Source organism: Fundulus heteroclitus, chromosome 11 (genome assembly GCF_011125445.2).
Source record: "Fundulus heteroclitus isolate FHET01 chromosome 11, MU-UCD_Fhet_4.1, whole genome shotgun sequence".
In the NCBI taxonomy this organism is placed as follows: domain Eukaryota; kingdom Metazoa; phylum Chordata; class Actinopteri; order Cyprinodontiformes; family Fundulidae; genus Fundulus; species Fundulus heteroclitus.
Window position 1 is genome coordinate 20,077,398 of NC_046371.1, and position 13,833 is coordinate 20,091,230.

Below are 13,833 nucleotides of genomic sequence, written 5' to 3' on the forward strand. Positions count from 1 at the left end.
ATCCATCCCTAGTTAACCCATCATTTGTACACACCATGATATATAATCTGCACTATTTTGAAATATTTATGCTTATGGCTACATAATTTGTAATTATGCATCTATAATATGTGTACACTTGTAGATTTTATAAAAATATGCTGTTTACACTTTCTATTTTTTTACCTAGAAATTACCTCGGACTATTTGTCTGTGACACGTCATTATCAAGTAAAAGAGGATTGTTCTCTGTTTTCCCTTTTTCTTTTTAAAAAAAAAAAAAAAACACAATCCATTATTTTGCAACTTTACAATACTATTAGTTAACCATGTTGAGGCTTCCTGGCTGCCCTCTGTTGATGATCAGCTCAGAGTCACGGCCACACCTACACATTACGGACCATTATATCGCTGTGATGCAGCTTTAAAAGGCTGGATCACTTCCCCTTATGTAGAAGCACTTTGACAAACCCTCTCTGCACATTTCTGGGGAATTCACTCAGCTCTGAGCAGCACATGGAAATGGAAGACCAAATGGAAAGCCAGAAGAGAAGAGGCGTGAGCAAAGATAACCTAATATGTGAGCCAAATCCTTTTTGTGTTTCATGCTTATGCTTAATCTTCAGTTTGAGTCATGTAGCACAGCTGTTATTACTACATAGAACTTGTTTTTTGTATTGTTTTGGTTTTTTTGCTTCGGTTATTAATGATTTCATGTAGTCTTACGCTGACCAGGCGCTCTTTATGTAAAATGGGTCACGATCTGCATGACAGCAGGAGTTTATTGTGCTTCATGCGTAGATACGAACACACCTGTGCTGATAAAAAGCGGCCACACAAGCCAGGGGATAGCATGGCTCCATCGTCATAGAGACAGAAATCACATGTCATGAAGATAAATGCTCCCAACAGCATGTGACTGAGAACGCTTGGGCATTAGCTTCCCCACTTTTTTTTTTTTTTTTTTTACATGCTCTATTAAGACAAGCAAAAGCAAACTGTTATTTTCAGAGCTTTGACTAACAGGTGTGGACAATTTCCATCCTTCAGTTTTTAGATAAACCTAAATGACCCATGAAAGACGATAGAGTGATTGTCCATTTATTATCAGTCAGGCCTACATATATTTTCAAATGCAGAAAGCGCTGTTCTATAAAGCTGGTCGCGACTGCGTTATTATCCCGTCTGTGTTTAATCCAGCCTTTGCTTCCTTTGTCGAGCTGGAGAAGTCAGTCCATGCTAAAGAGTGAAAGTTCTGGTGCTTTTGTTGTACCGGTTGAAGTTATACTCACAAATACAGCACGTGTTGCCATTAAGCACTTTGTTTTAGACCCTGTGGTAGCATACTGTTGACTCTTCATGTTCACTTCACTAGATCAAATGAGCCAGTAACACAGAGTTTTCTGCATCAGTTATGCATTGAGAAATACATTTCTCATTTTGCAACAGTGACAATTTTCCTAGGTTGAACAACAGGACGCCGTTTCCATTTGGTCAAGTGATTTGGTGAGGTGCGACCTAGTTTAATGTGGTTTTGGTTGAACTTTATCTACTGAGGTGCGGGTAACTATAGCAAAAGCAACAGAGGCTTGCAAAGAGGAAACTTTCCATCAAGGATTAATTGTCTTTTCTCCGATAACAAAAAAAACATAAACTTTGAAAAGAAAGGCTTCTCATCAGCACTAATTAGCCTGAGCGGGAAACAACGTCAGCCTTGTTTTATTACTTTTCTTAACAAAGCCATACTCAAGAGATCATGTTGCGTCAGCCAACATATTAATATTTGCTCTTTGCACTGATTTCTTGTGGTTGTTTTTTTTGTGTGTGGGGGGGGGGGGGGGGGGGAATGACGACTGCGAGTGGTGTGTCATAGTCACAAGGATAACAAAAACGCAACCTTCGACACACCTTATGTCTGCATGTGGCATTCAGAGTCACAGGTAAACAAAAGACACGTGTTTTGCAGTAGAGCATTATAATTTTATGTGGTGTAAAGTCCATGCTAACAGTTGAATGGAAGTAATCACCTTCTAGCATGCGCGCTACATGTTAGCAGTTCCCCCTCTTGCTTTAGCAATTCAGATTTTGTTAAAGCAGGCATTTCAAGGGGACAGTAGAGCAGTCAGCCCATGTTCGGAGGCGATAACTCCTCAACTGGGTCATTTAGGGTTTGAAGATCAATCTTGAGACTCCTTGTCTTAACCCCCTTTTCTCTCTTCCCGTTCCCGTCGAATCACTGTAAAATCAGCCTACTTGCGCTACAAAGTAGCATTTCTACATTTACAGTCATGGCAATCTAGTCAGAAAATCTGTCAAATCACTGTCTCTTCGTTTCCTTTCACTAGCCGAAGGGCCCATTGGATCTCTGGGGTGCATCGGCTGGTTTTTGGTAATTGTCTCAGGATTCTTCGTTTTTCTGACCTTCCCGATCACAATCTGGTTTTGTTTTAAGGTGAGTGATCTGAAAACCAGAAAGCAACCATTGTGTTTCAGCGCAAACGTGAACATGGGCTGATTTCGTGTTTGTGATACTGATTCTGTCAGATTGTTCAAGAGTACGAGCGGGCCGTCATCTTCAGGCTGGGTCGCATCACAGGCCGAAAGGCAAAAGGACCAGGTGTGGTAGTCTTGTTGCTTCTTTTGTTAGCTTTTTTACACCAATTTTTAAATTGAAATACTAAACGTTCCTGCCTTCATCTGAATGTCGACAGGAATTTTCTTCATTTTGCCATGCACCGATTCCATCGTGAAAGTGGACCTGAGAACTGTGTCATTTGACATCCCACCACAGGAGGTAAGTGACACACAACAACCCACATTTAGAGGAACTTTATCCAGAACCCCATCAAAAGAAGTGACTTTAGTGTGCATGCTCGCTCTAGATTCTGACTAAAGATTCAGTCACCGTGTGTGTGGATGGCGTGGTGTACTTCCGAGTTAGTGACCCCATCGCCTCTGTGGCCAATGTGACTAACGCTGACTTCTCCACTCGGCTGCTGGCACAAACCACCCTCAGAAATGTTCTTGGCACCAAGAACCTTGCGGAGGTCTTGTCAGATCGTGAGGGCATCGCTCACAGCATGCAGGTATGTAAACTCAAAAGGCTTAGGTAACACTTCTTAGACTGACTTTTGTTCCCACTTTCCTGAGTCATAAATCATTACTGTGTTTGTCAAAGGCCTGGAAGATTATAAATTGCACACCAAGGGTAATCCTTCTTTCCTTCAGGGTTATATAGCTTCTGAACTGTCATTTTGAGCATGATATGTTAACTGAAACAAAAATCTGTATTTTCTCTTCTTTCTTATGCACTTCTTGTTACTGTGCACTATTTTATTTTTATATTTGTATCATGTTCATGTTCGAATAAATTCGAACTATCTTGGCCACTTCATAGGCAACACAGATTTCCCCTCTGTTATGCACATAAAGGCATATTCCATAAATTGGAATGTTATTTAACTTATTCACAAAATAATTACAAAAAATTATGTTTTAAAGCCTTTATTTATGTTGATTATGATGATTTTCTACTTACCGCTAAGAAAAACACTGCATTTACATTTAGAATATTACATTAGACAAATAAAAAAAAAGCATTTTAATACAGAAATGCATGCTTGATAAGTCTGTCTAATGCCTACTTACAAGTTGTTGTTTTGAAAGGTGCTTTTAATCTGAAATACTCGTATTTGTCAGATATAAAATTGCACTTCTCCTCCTCTAAACACCACTAAAGACATTTTCAAGTTCCAAGTCTGAGGTGATGATCCTCTTTCTGTAATCTCCAGTCAAACCTGGATGAGGCCACGGACAACTGGGGCATCAAGGTGGAGCGTGTGGAGATCAAAGATGTGAAGCTGCCTACTCAGCTGCAGAGAGCCATGGCAGCTGAAGCTGAAGCAGCTCGAGAGGCCAGGGCTAAGGTCAGGATAAAACCCAGAAACTCTTTTAAAATTAGCGATGAGTGCATCACGCAAAATCTGATGATTGAGTATTTTAATGCTTGTCTCTGTCTTGCTGTAGGTGATTGCAGCAGAGGGTGAAATGAACGCCTCTCGCGCCCTGAAGGAGGCCTCTCTTGTGATCGCAGAGTCTCCGTCAGCCCTGCAGCTCCGCTACCTGCAGACTCTCAACACCATCGCAGCAGAAAAGAACTCCACCATCATCTTCCCACTGCCCATGGATATCGTGTCTCATTTCATGCGCAAGTGAGGGCACTCATGCCATCATTTGCACTTTGAGGAAGGAGTTGGGCAGCGAACGCTCTAGTTTATGCCTATACTAGAGAAAATAAACCTGCCATTATTTAGTCCAATGTCAAGGTTCCTTGGCTTGTTTGATACTGTTGGTCTTGATCACATGGGGCCTTTCCTATGACTGAACAGAATATGGAATAGCAGTGTGAAATTGGGAGCAAGTACAAGTAGCTGAATGTAAATAAAACAAGAAACGAATATAAAGTGTCAAGAAAATGTGTTCCATGGTGTCAAATAATTTGAAAAGCTTCTCTTGTATCTTAAATCTGAAAAGCCCCAAATCCTTGAAATAGATTTTGTTCCTTGAACAAAATATGTTTTTGAAAAGCCATACTTTAGTTTTCAGGAATATTATGCCCTGTTGACATTATTTTTGAAGTGGCAATCAAGGATACTTTCTTGTTGTCATTTTCTTTATTTTTGTTTTACAAATAAAATTCTTGAAAATGTGTGTATGTATATTTAAGTCACTTTACTCTGGTACTCTTAAATAAACTAAATCCACTGAAGTCTGTGTAATTTAATTTCGGTATGTGAAGGTCTTTGGTAAAGAACGTTTGTGAACAACATTAAGACTGAGGAAGACAGCAGACTGTTCAGGAATGAAGGTTTGAAGAGGTTTAATGCAGGGTTAGGCTACAGGCAAAACTTCAAGAAGAGGTGAAAGAACCTGTTTGCTGGAAAACAACTATGGTGTAGACAACACACATTTCTTCTTTAAGGAAGAATGGCAAAAAAAACTAATATTCCTCGATGTTCTGGTTGCATGAGAAAATAAAAACTAAATACTACATGTGGCAGAAAACTAAAGCTACACATAACCCCGTGATAAACGTAGTGGTGGCAGCATCACGCTGAGGAGATTGTTTACTTAAGCAGGGACAGAGAATCCTATCAGACCAACAAGATGTTTGTTGGAGCTAAGTACAGCGCAACATGGAAGCAAAGCTGTTAGAAGCCGTAAAACACTTCAGAGTAAGGCAAAGGCTCGCCTTCCTGTAAGATCACAAATCACACACATACAAGCGTTAAAATGCAACAGTTTAGAACTAAGTCTGTCTGCTTGCTAAAATGGCCCAGTGAAAATCTGAATTTAAGTCCATTTGAGAGTTTGTGACAAGATTAAAAAAATTGCTGTTCACAGTTACTGTCCAACCATCCTAACAAAGTTTGAGCTATTTTGCGAAGATAAATGGACAGACATTTCTGTATCCAGATGTGCAAAAGCTGGTATGGACCTACCCCCAAAGACCTGCAGCTTTAACTGCAGCAAAATATGGGTTCTATAACTATTGACTCAGGGTGGCTTAATACAAATGCACAACACACCTTTGGCATTTTGATGCAATGAATATGGGAAAGATGTGTTGTGCATAGATAATAAATGAAATCCAGTCCTCTTTTCCCACATTGCTTCCAATTTGCCACTAAGATACATTTAACTTTGTAACTGTAACATGACAAAGTAGGAAAGGCTTCAAGACATATAAACAGGAAAAAAAGAGCATTTGGGGAGCGAGATAAGGAGCCATTGAAGAGTATATAGAAGCAGCTCAAAGTCAAGCTTAGCAAAGAGAAGTATAGGAAGAAGCTGGGAAATAAAGCGCGAAGGAACAATATCAGAGATGTGTGGTCAGTGATGAAGAAGATCACGGGCTTCAAGCAAAAGGAGGATTGTATAGATGAAATTCTGGACAGAGCCATTGAGCTGAGCTCATTCTTCAGTAGGTCCAGTTCATGATCAATCCCATCCTCCTCCTCTCGTGTACCCAGACAAACAGACATCCCACCCTCCTCTGACCCACAGATGTTCCATCTTCCAACATGGATTCTTCTGCTTCCACCAGTTTGCCTTCAGTCAGGAGATGCTGTTGCTCCCTTTGCCTCCCTCTCCCACATTTCTGGATCTAGAAGTCAGGTGAAGAGTCAGCTGGAGATACTGAACCGGAACAAGGCTGCAGGTCCAGATGGTGTCAGCCCCAGAGTCCTGAAGGTCTGTTCAGAGCAGCTCTGTGGGATTTTGCACCCTCTCTTCACCCTTCAACCTCCACTGTCATCTGGACAAAGCAGGCAGCACTGTGAGGATCATGTTCTCTGATTTCTCCAGTGCATTAAAGACATTTCAGCCTGCTTTGTCAGAAACTTCAGGAGACAGTCACCTGGGTCTATGACTACTTGACAAACAGACCACAGTTTGTGAGACTGATCCTGTTCTTTTTCACTCTGTACACTTTAGACTTCGAGCACAAGTCTGACTCCTGTCATCTACAGAAATACTCAGATGACTCTGCAGTCGTCGGGTGTATCAGAGATGGACAAGAAGCTGAGTACAGAGATCTAGTGGATCGCTTTGTGGTATGGTGTGGAAGCAATCATCTCATCCTGAATGTGAACAAAACAAAGGAGTTGATTGTGGATTTCACAATCAACTCCTTTGTTTTGTCCTTCAAGGTTTGCATCAAGATGCTGGAGATCTTCTATAGGTCTGTTGTTGAGAGCGTCATCTTTTCTGCTGTCATCTGTTGGGGGCAGCAGCATCAGAGCCAGGGACCTAAAAAGGCTCCACAACCTGATAAAGAAGGCTGGTTCTGTTCTGGAGACGACCGTGGAACCTCTGAAGATGATAATGCAACGAAGGATTCTTTATAAAACCAAGAAAATTATGGACAACCCTGACCATCCTCTTAATGAGACTGTGTTGGGAAAAGTGTCTTCAGTCAGACGCTTGTTCAAATTTGCTGTAATACAGACCGTTACAACAGATCTTTCCTGCCAACAGCCATCACTATCTACAAAAACTCTTTGAAGAATTTGGATTAATATGAGTTACAAGTAAGGGACGATGCCCGATGAGATGTCCATTTTCAGAAATTCATGCATGACGTGGGGGCATGAACCATCCAAAGTGGACGACAGTGGTTTCCCCGAAGTCCATTAATTTCTGATAATGGACACCTGGAAGGGCAGTATCCCGCTTATACCATGGTCACTTTAAGAAATATTAACTAAATTATTAACACTTTAATGTTTTTTTTTTCAACAATACAATTGTATGTTTTTCACAAGAAGCAAAGGTAACCAGCGTCAACTGTCTAACCATTACCAGCCAACGTTTGAGCCAGCGCAACAATTTAGAACAATCAGGCTATTTGACCAGAGCTTTTTTAATGGACACCCTGAAGCCAGTCAGAATCGAGTATTCATCCAGACCATGGTATAACAAGAATTAATTTCCCTTTGAGATCAATAAAGTATTTTAGAATTTGAATTGAATTGAATACATGCAAAGGACAGTATATCTCTTGTTTTCTAGTCCCATATTGGAGGATATACAACCCTTTGGATCATCTTGTTACTGAAAAGTGCTATATAAATAAACTTGCCTTGCCTTGTTGTTGGCTAGTATTATTAATATAATTTGTACAGTATGGCACAACCCATTAAAAAAGAACACAAGCCATTTAATATTTTTCTTAAACACTTTAATACTGTCCTCTCCCCAGAAATGACAAATAAAAGCATCAACATACCGTGTTCACATTACACTGATGAACGCTTTTATCCCTCCTTTTCTACGTCTCCCCACATTAGTTATAGCTTAACCATGAACAATGCGGAGAGGTCAAAAAAGAGGACAGGAGAACGAGGACAGCAAAGGCCGAGAAAACATGCTTCTGTTTCTGTCGGTGCACAAAGACACACAACTCGAGTTATAAATGTATTTACATTCAAACATACAATCAGCACCAAAAATCAAGTCTCGGGATCAAAATCCATCTGAGCTATAGGTTTTAAAGATAATCCTCTACAAATTTCAATTATTGAACTGATGGTAGACAAGCCACATTTGCTACCGTAGCATTCAAAAATCAACATGAGTGTTCAAAAACCTTGTCAAATATATTAAATTATTCACGTTGTTCTGTGGGTAGGTTCGACCAAATGCTACATATTCAATGGCTGCTACAAAATGATCACAAAGAGGTCCTTCTTTAGTAAACAAAATGGCATGAAAGAGTTTTATAAAAATGCAATAATTAATTATTTTTTCTTTTTTTTTTGTTTTTTACATTCAGAGCAAAGTGAGAAACAAATGTCCAAGGGACACATTGCAGGGTCATTACAATACCAGGTTTACGGTTTAGAAACTGTAGTCCATTCAAAAGACTTATATTGAAATCCAGGACTGTTTGCTGCCATTTGTAAACAATAGCTATGTTGCATCCTTGTAGACTGTAGTTTTTGCACCTGAGGTGAAGCTTTTAGGAGGAATCTTTCAGTGACATGAGTGAGGAATAATCCCGAACAATCTGAAAACACAGTGAGTATCTGACTGGACTTTATTTTTTTCTTTTTTTCTTCTTTTTTTTACAATTGAGCAGACATTCTTAAAATCACCAGTGTAGAAAAAAAACAAAAGATGTGATAAAACAATTGTAGTTATCTCTCTTACGCTGCATTTGACAATCCTCTGTCAGGAGCATTCAACCCTGTGTCCAAGTCGTACAAAAATGTTGACGTTTAATGAAAAGAGTTTCTTTCAAGACCATCAAAAAGTGCTGGTAAAGGAGTTAAAGACCAACGTCGCACTTGACTTCTATTTTGACCCCCGGTAAACATGTGTAAAAAAGCACTAGAATACATAAATTAATCTTAACTAAATTTATTGCTGCGGCAATGAATAGTTTTATTGCCGCAGCAATCAGACCTTTGATTTAAAATTAAAAGTAGGTGAAACCATATAATCTTACTATATTTCAAAATGATTGTTTAAAAGAATACTAGAGCCACAAGTAGTACTACTTCTAACAGTTACTATAAAAGAAATACAACTCAAGCATTTTTTATTTATTTATTTGAAGTTTAAAGCAGCATTGTGTAACTTTTAGCCACCAGGGGCGCTATACCTGTTACTTCCTGGTTTAGTGCCCCAGAGGCCACTGGGCACACTGCATTGTCGGAAAATTAAACAGTCTCCCTCCGTGTTTTGGGACCTGATAGCAGACCACTTTGGACCAGCAGACTGAGAAGTCATGGAGTAACTTGCAAAGACAATGCCACATTCACCCCTCTAGATTAAATCGTATATCAGATAACCAAAATTTTGTCTGGTCAGGTAAGTATCCTATATGTCTTCCTTTGTTGTTACTCAGACTGCCATAACCTAGAATGGGTCATGTGACCCATTCTGCGACAGAACCGACTTTCTCCAGTTATGTAGGCGAGTTTTTGAGAAGGGCATTGATATGCACCAAGTACTGTATATTGACCTGAAAAATCATTTAATATAGCTACCTCAAATTAAGCTAATATATGGGTCAAATCTTACACAGTTTACCACTCTAGATTAACTTTTATTGTAATCCATCACACAGGGACCCATTTCTGCAATCAACTGTTCAACATAAGAAAGGTGAGAGAACGTGCATTCGAGCACGGTATAGCTTTACCTCTCTTAAGAGCTAATGTCCAAAGCTTTCTGTTAAAAAAACTGCAGTGAAAAAGCAGCTTATAAATGGTCACCATCTCCGAATCACAACTATTCATTTCAAGGCTTTTGCACACATCTTTACCAGGACTGCCAAAAAAACGTCAAGAGCATTGTTGTGACTGAAAGTCTGGTACATCAGCGGTACATGCAGCTCGCCTGCTGAGCTGGAAACATTCAAATCAAGTGTGCTGGTAAATATTTTTTCTGCATTTTCTTTGCATTTCTTAGCAGAACAAGTCATCAAGAGAATTTAGCAGTAACCAGCGCCAGATCTTCACAATGAAACCACATAATTCCCTCCCACGCCCACTCCAATTCAAATGTCTGTTTCCCAATAAATACAACTATATTAGCTACTAACCCAAATGCATGCTGCCCTCAGTAATATCACTGCTGACTATCTATTTACAGTGGTCAACCTCATGTAAAGTTTAGACTGTGTTAGCTTTGTGGACAAAAGACCGCAGCTTTTCACAATGTCTTGTTTAAAGCCAGGCAAAAGATCATGACCCTGAAGGGTAATTTTGCTAGAATTTTACACAGCGGGATTTGACAAACAATTTGAAATAGGATATTTTTTTGCCATTGTAAGTTTTTTTTTTTTTTTAATATAAATAGTTGGCTGGTGTGGTGTTTTTCTCAGAATTGTAAAATAATTTGGGGAAATCTTTTGAAATAGTTCTAAACTATGTGCTCTTTTGGCCAGTTGTACAAAAGAAAAGTAAAAGAAAATCTACTGAATTGTAACTTAGATATCCCCTGAATAATATATTCTAGTATGCCGAAAATTCAGTATGCAGAAGTATACATGAATATACCGATTAAAAATAAAAGTGTATTACGAAAAAGATTATGAACAGGTACTATAAATACAGGTTTGACAAGGTTTACACTAATTAAGAACATCACAAAAGGTAAACAGGGTTTTCTGCTTTACCTACATAATTTAGAGAACTATTACATAAGGGAGTCCTCTGAGCATCATCTGCTGTCTGCAGAATTTTCTGCATCCATAGGCAAATCCGATAACTTGTGTCCAGTTAGCTCTGAACATGTCCTCTGCTTAGTTCACGAAATGAAACACCATGCATTCATGTTCCAAGGCTTGCTAATTTTTTAGGTGAAAGGGTATGTACAGTTCCTTTAAAAAAACAAACAAAAGTATTCATGCCCCTTGAACTCTTTGTCGCAGAATAGCTACAAACTTCAGTGTAATGTGTTGGGATTTTATGTGATAAAAAAAACACAAAGTAGCGCATAATTGTGAACTGGAATGAGTCGGATACATATTTTTCCACTTCAACAAATTTAAAAGGCTTGGCACACTTTTCATGCACTGCTTTGTTCATCATCTTGAAATAGAAGGATTATGACGCAGCTGCAAACCTACTAAGAAGCTGGATGTTTAGCTGAACTGATGGGCAGAGAGCAGCCGGAGAGTAGAACGATTAATTGAGCAAAATGAATTGTATTCCTGGAAGAAACCTGCAAAAAAGGCTGTAATATGCTTTTTTCATGGAGTCGATGTTGACCTTCTAGCAGGACAATGACTTTAAAAATGTATGTCGTCTATGCCAAATTCACATATATAATCATATTCTAGAATGGTCCAGTCAAAGTCCAGACTTTATTTCAGAGTCTGTGGTAAGACTGGAAAATTGTTGTTCACAGTTGCTATCCAGTCATCCTTTATGACCGAGCTTGAGTTGCCATGCAATTGTATTGATGAGGTAACTAATTACTTGTACGGGATTTTTATTAAGAGGTATCCGATTAAATCTGGCTTCTTCGTGTTGGTCTATTAAATATAATCTCAATAAAAACAAGGAAGTTTGGGATTCTGATGTTAGAAAATGTGAAGTTCCCAGGGGGTGAATACTTTTGCACATTCAAACCACTGTACTGTGCTCAGGATCTCCAGATCGTCTGCTATCTCGGGGGTCCTATGTCATATACTGTATTCCACTTCTGTCCCATGAGAAACATCTTTAAACATACAAACACGGCTATTTTCTAAACATTTCAGCATCAATAAACAGATCACAGCAATAGTTTCTTTTTACAATAAAACTGGAAGACTTTCACAGTACATGCCTGCTTAATTAGCAAATTACATGTAATAAATAAATCAGATATAAACATCCTCCTATAAAGAAACAGACAACAATTAAAACGGTGAATCCTCTGCTAGGTTTCCCTTTGCGCTGAGCTCTCTGTCATCTGTCACGTTGTGTTTTTTGTCGCTTTTTTGTCGAGACACAACAGGCTGCACATTCCACTGAGGTACGTAGAAAACAGCAAACACAGATTTTGCGCGCTGACCTGAGGGAACTGAAGTAAAGAGGAGCTCATCATGTGAAGGAAGACCTGGCAAGGTTGTAAAAAAAATGTTTACAAAGTTCTTTGTATTTTGCAGGTAACATGGCTCCCGGGATGCTAAACTATCAGTGCTGAGCTGATTAGAAAAACTCAAATAGAACTCGAGGAGGCAATTTGCTTCCATTTACAAACCAATTTTGGATCCGAAGTCCCTTAGAAATGAAACATTGGTCGCTTTCTGCTGGTGAGGTGGTAGGACCAAGTTTAAGGCGCTTTGTTTAGTCCAGACGGAGAGATAGAACTGAGAACAGGAATTCGAGTGACAGAATACATCCTATTCTGACGGAGAACAGCTTATTTAACTGAGGGTGTGTGAGCTTATATAGCTATCTTTATGAGGACCAAAGCTTGACAGCAGACCAACGTTGTCAGGACAATCGGCATTGTGAGGACATTTTGCAAGATCCTCACAATGCAAATTGGGCTACTGCTTAGGTTTAGGGCTAAGGTGTGAATTGAGTTTAGGTTATGTTTAGGGTTGGGCATCTTACCCATGACCTTAGGTTTAGGGTTAGGCGATGCAATGTCCTCACAATGATGTATATACTAACATATGTGTGTGTGTGTGTTCACCACATCATCTTCTCGTGACTGGAATGTGCTATTTCCATCTCTACAGTCGTGCTACGCAGAACACATGCAGGGGGAGGTTTAACTATCAACAATACCTGTTCTAAATATTTAACAGTATTTACAGAATACAATTAAACACAAGATAAACATGGATCTCTGACAAGAAGAGACACTTTCCCCCCCCCCCCCATCTTATAGCATCTGTGTATCACGAGCACCACCAGTTGGGGGGGTTCACAGTGTCTGTACAGTATTCTGGTAACTGGTTCTGGTTACTTTTACGTACCACCACACACGGCGAAGGAAAGAGTTGGAGTACTGAAGAACAAAACGGGAATGTGTGAGATTTACCAACTGCTTTTTAATTCTGTAAAGAGGCGTTTGAGTTACAGCGACCTGCCGACCCCCTGTGAGTGGGCGTGTTCGGGCCGGAGGAGTAGTTGTGATTGACAGCGGCCCTGTGAGTGGGCGTGGCCGGACCGGGAGAGAGGTTTTGATTGGCAGCAGCTCTGTGCGACGGGGAGCAGTACTGAGCTTGCCTGGGACAGCCGTGACAGTGGGTTGGCGAGTCGCACCCCGCCAAGGGCGAGGAGGAGAAGAGCGGGGAGGAGGGAACGGGGGAGGTGGAGAAGGAGGAGCGGTGGAGAGGCGATGAGGCCGGGGACATGAGGGGGCTGGTCTGGAGAAGCCACAGCAGCTCCTCGTTGTTGCGGCTCAGGCGCTTCTTCTCGGTGCTCTCCTTCTCCACGGACTCCTGCAGGTTGGCGTTCTCCTCCGACAGTTGCCTGTAGGGGGAAGGAGCGCATGGTTTGCACGAAGCAGGAAATACGATGCAATGTCAGACAACACAAAGTTAAGAAAAACGAAAAAAACAAAAGTCAACCTATTAAAAATGTCTTGGTCCTCATATTAAAACCAGAAAGATCTTTTGGAAATCGGAAATCATTTAGCCGTCCAAATTTAATCTAAGCATGAATGTTGAAAGTCCACTGATTTTAACACTAACTCATATTCCCATTCGATGTCAGCAGATTTCCGCTCACACTGAGCCTGGATGTGTAGAAGAAGTTTCTTCCTGTTACAAGATGGAACTTCCTTTCCACTGTGGCCACATACTTGTTCAGGGGAAGGGATTGCTGCAAATTCAGTGGC

General features: G+C 40.2%; 2 protein-coding genes across 3 annotated transcripts in view; one reads left to right on the plus strand and one right to left on the minus strand.

The window, feature by feature from the left end:
• The first annotated feature begins 415 nt into the window (after positions 1-415).
• stoml3b (stomatin (EPB72)-like 3b) lies at positions 416-4,747 on the plus strand. Its single transcript, XM_012850006.3, has 7 exons — positions 416-559; positions 2,325-2,431; positions 2,524-2,596; positions 2,691-2,773; positions 2,862-3,065; positions 3,771-3,905; positions 4,006-4,747. Exons 1-7 carry the CDS (start codon positions 496-498, stop codon positions 4,192-4,194), a joined length of 855 nt encoding a protein of 284 aa, XP_012705460.2. The 5' UTR covers positions 416-495; the 3' UTR covers positions 4,195-4,747.
• Positions 4,748-7,703: 2,956 nt separating this feature from the next.
• Positions 7,704-13,833, minus strand: part of mtus2a (microtubule associated tumor suppressor candidate 2a) — an 87,709-nt gene continuing 81,579 nt past the window's right edge. For both annotated transcript variants that reach the window (XM_012849999.3, XM_012850000.3), the window contains exon 16: positions 7,704-13,466. In XM_012849999.3, the coding sequence (XP_012705453.2) occupies positions 13,043-13,466 (424 nt within the window). In that variant the 3' untranslated portion in view covers positions 7,704-13,042. The remainder of the gene's footprint in view (positions 13,467-13,833) is intronic.

What these genes read in the sequence shown, in the direction of transcription:
- stoml3b (XM_012850006.3), top strand. Translation starts at nt 496, where the DNA reads ATGGAAATGGAAGACCAAATGGAAAGCCAGAAGAGAAGAGGCGTGAGC. An exon ending in GAGCAAAGATAACCTAATAT is followed by an intron (nt 560 to 2,324) that starts GTGAGCCAAATC and finishes TCCTTTCACTAG; the next exon opens with CCGAAGGGCCCATTGGATCT. An exon ending in CCGAAAGGCAAAAGGACCAG is followed by an intron (nt 2,597 to 2,690) that starts GTGTGGTAGTCT and finishes GAATGTCGACAG; the next exon opens with GAATTTTCTTCATTTTGCCA.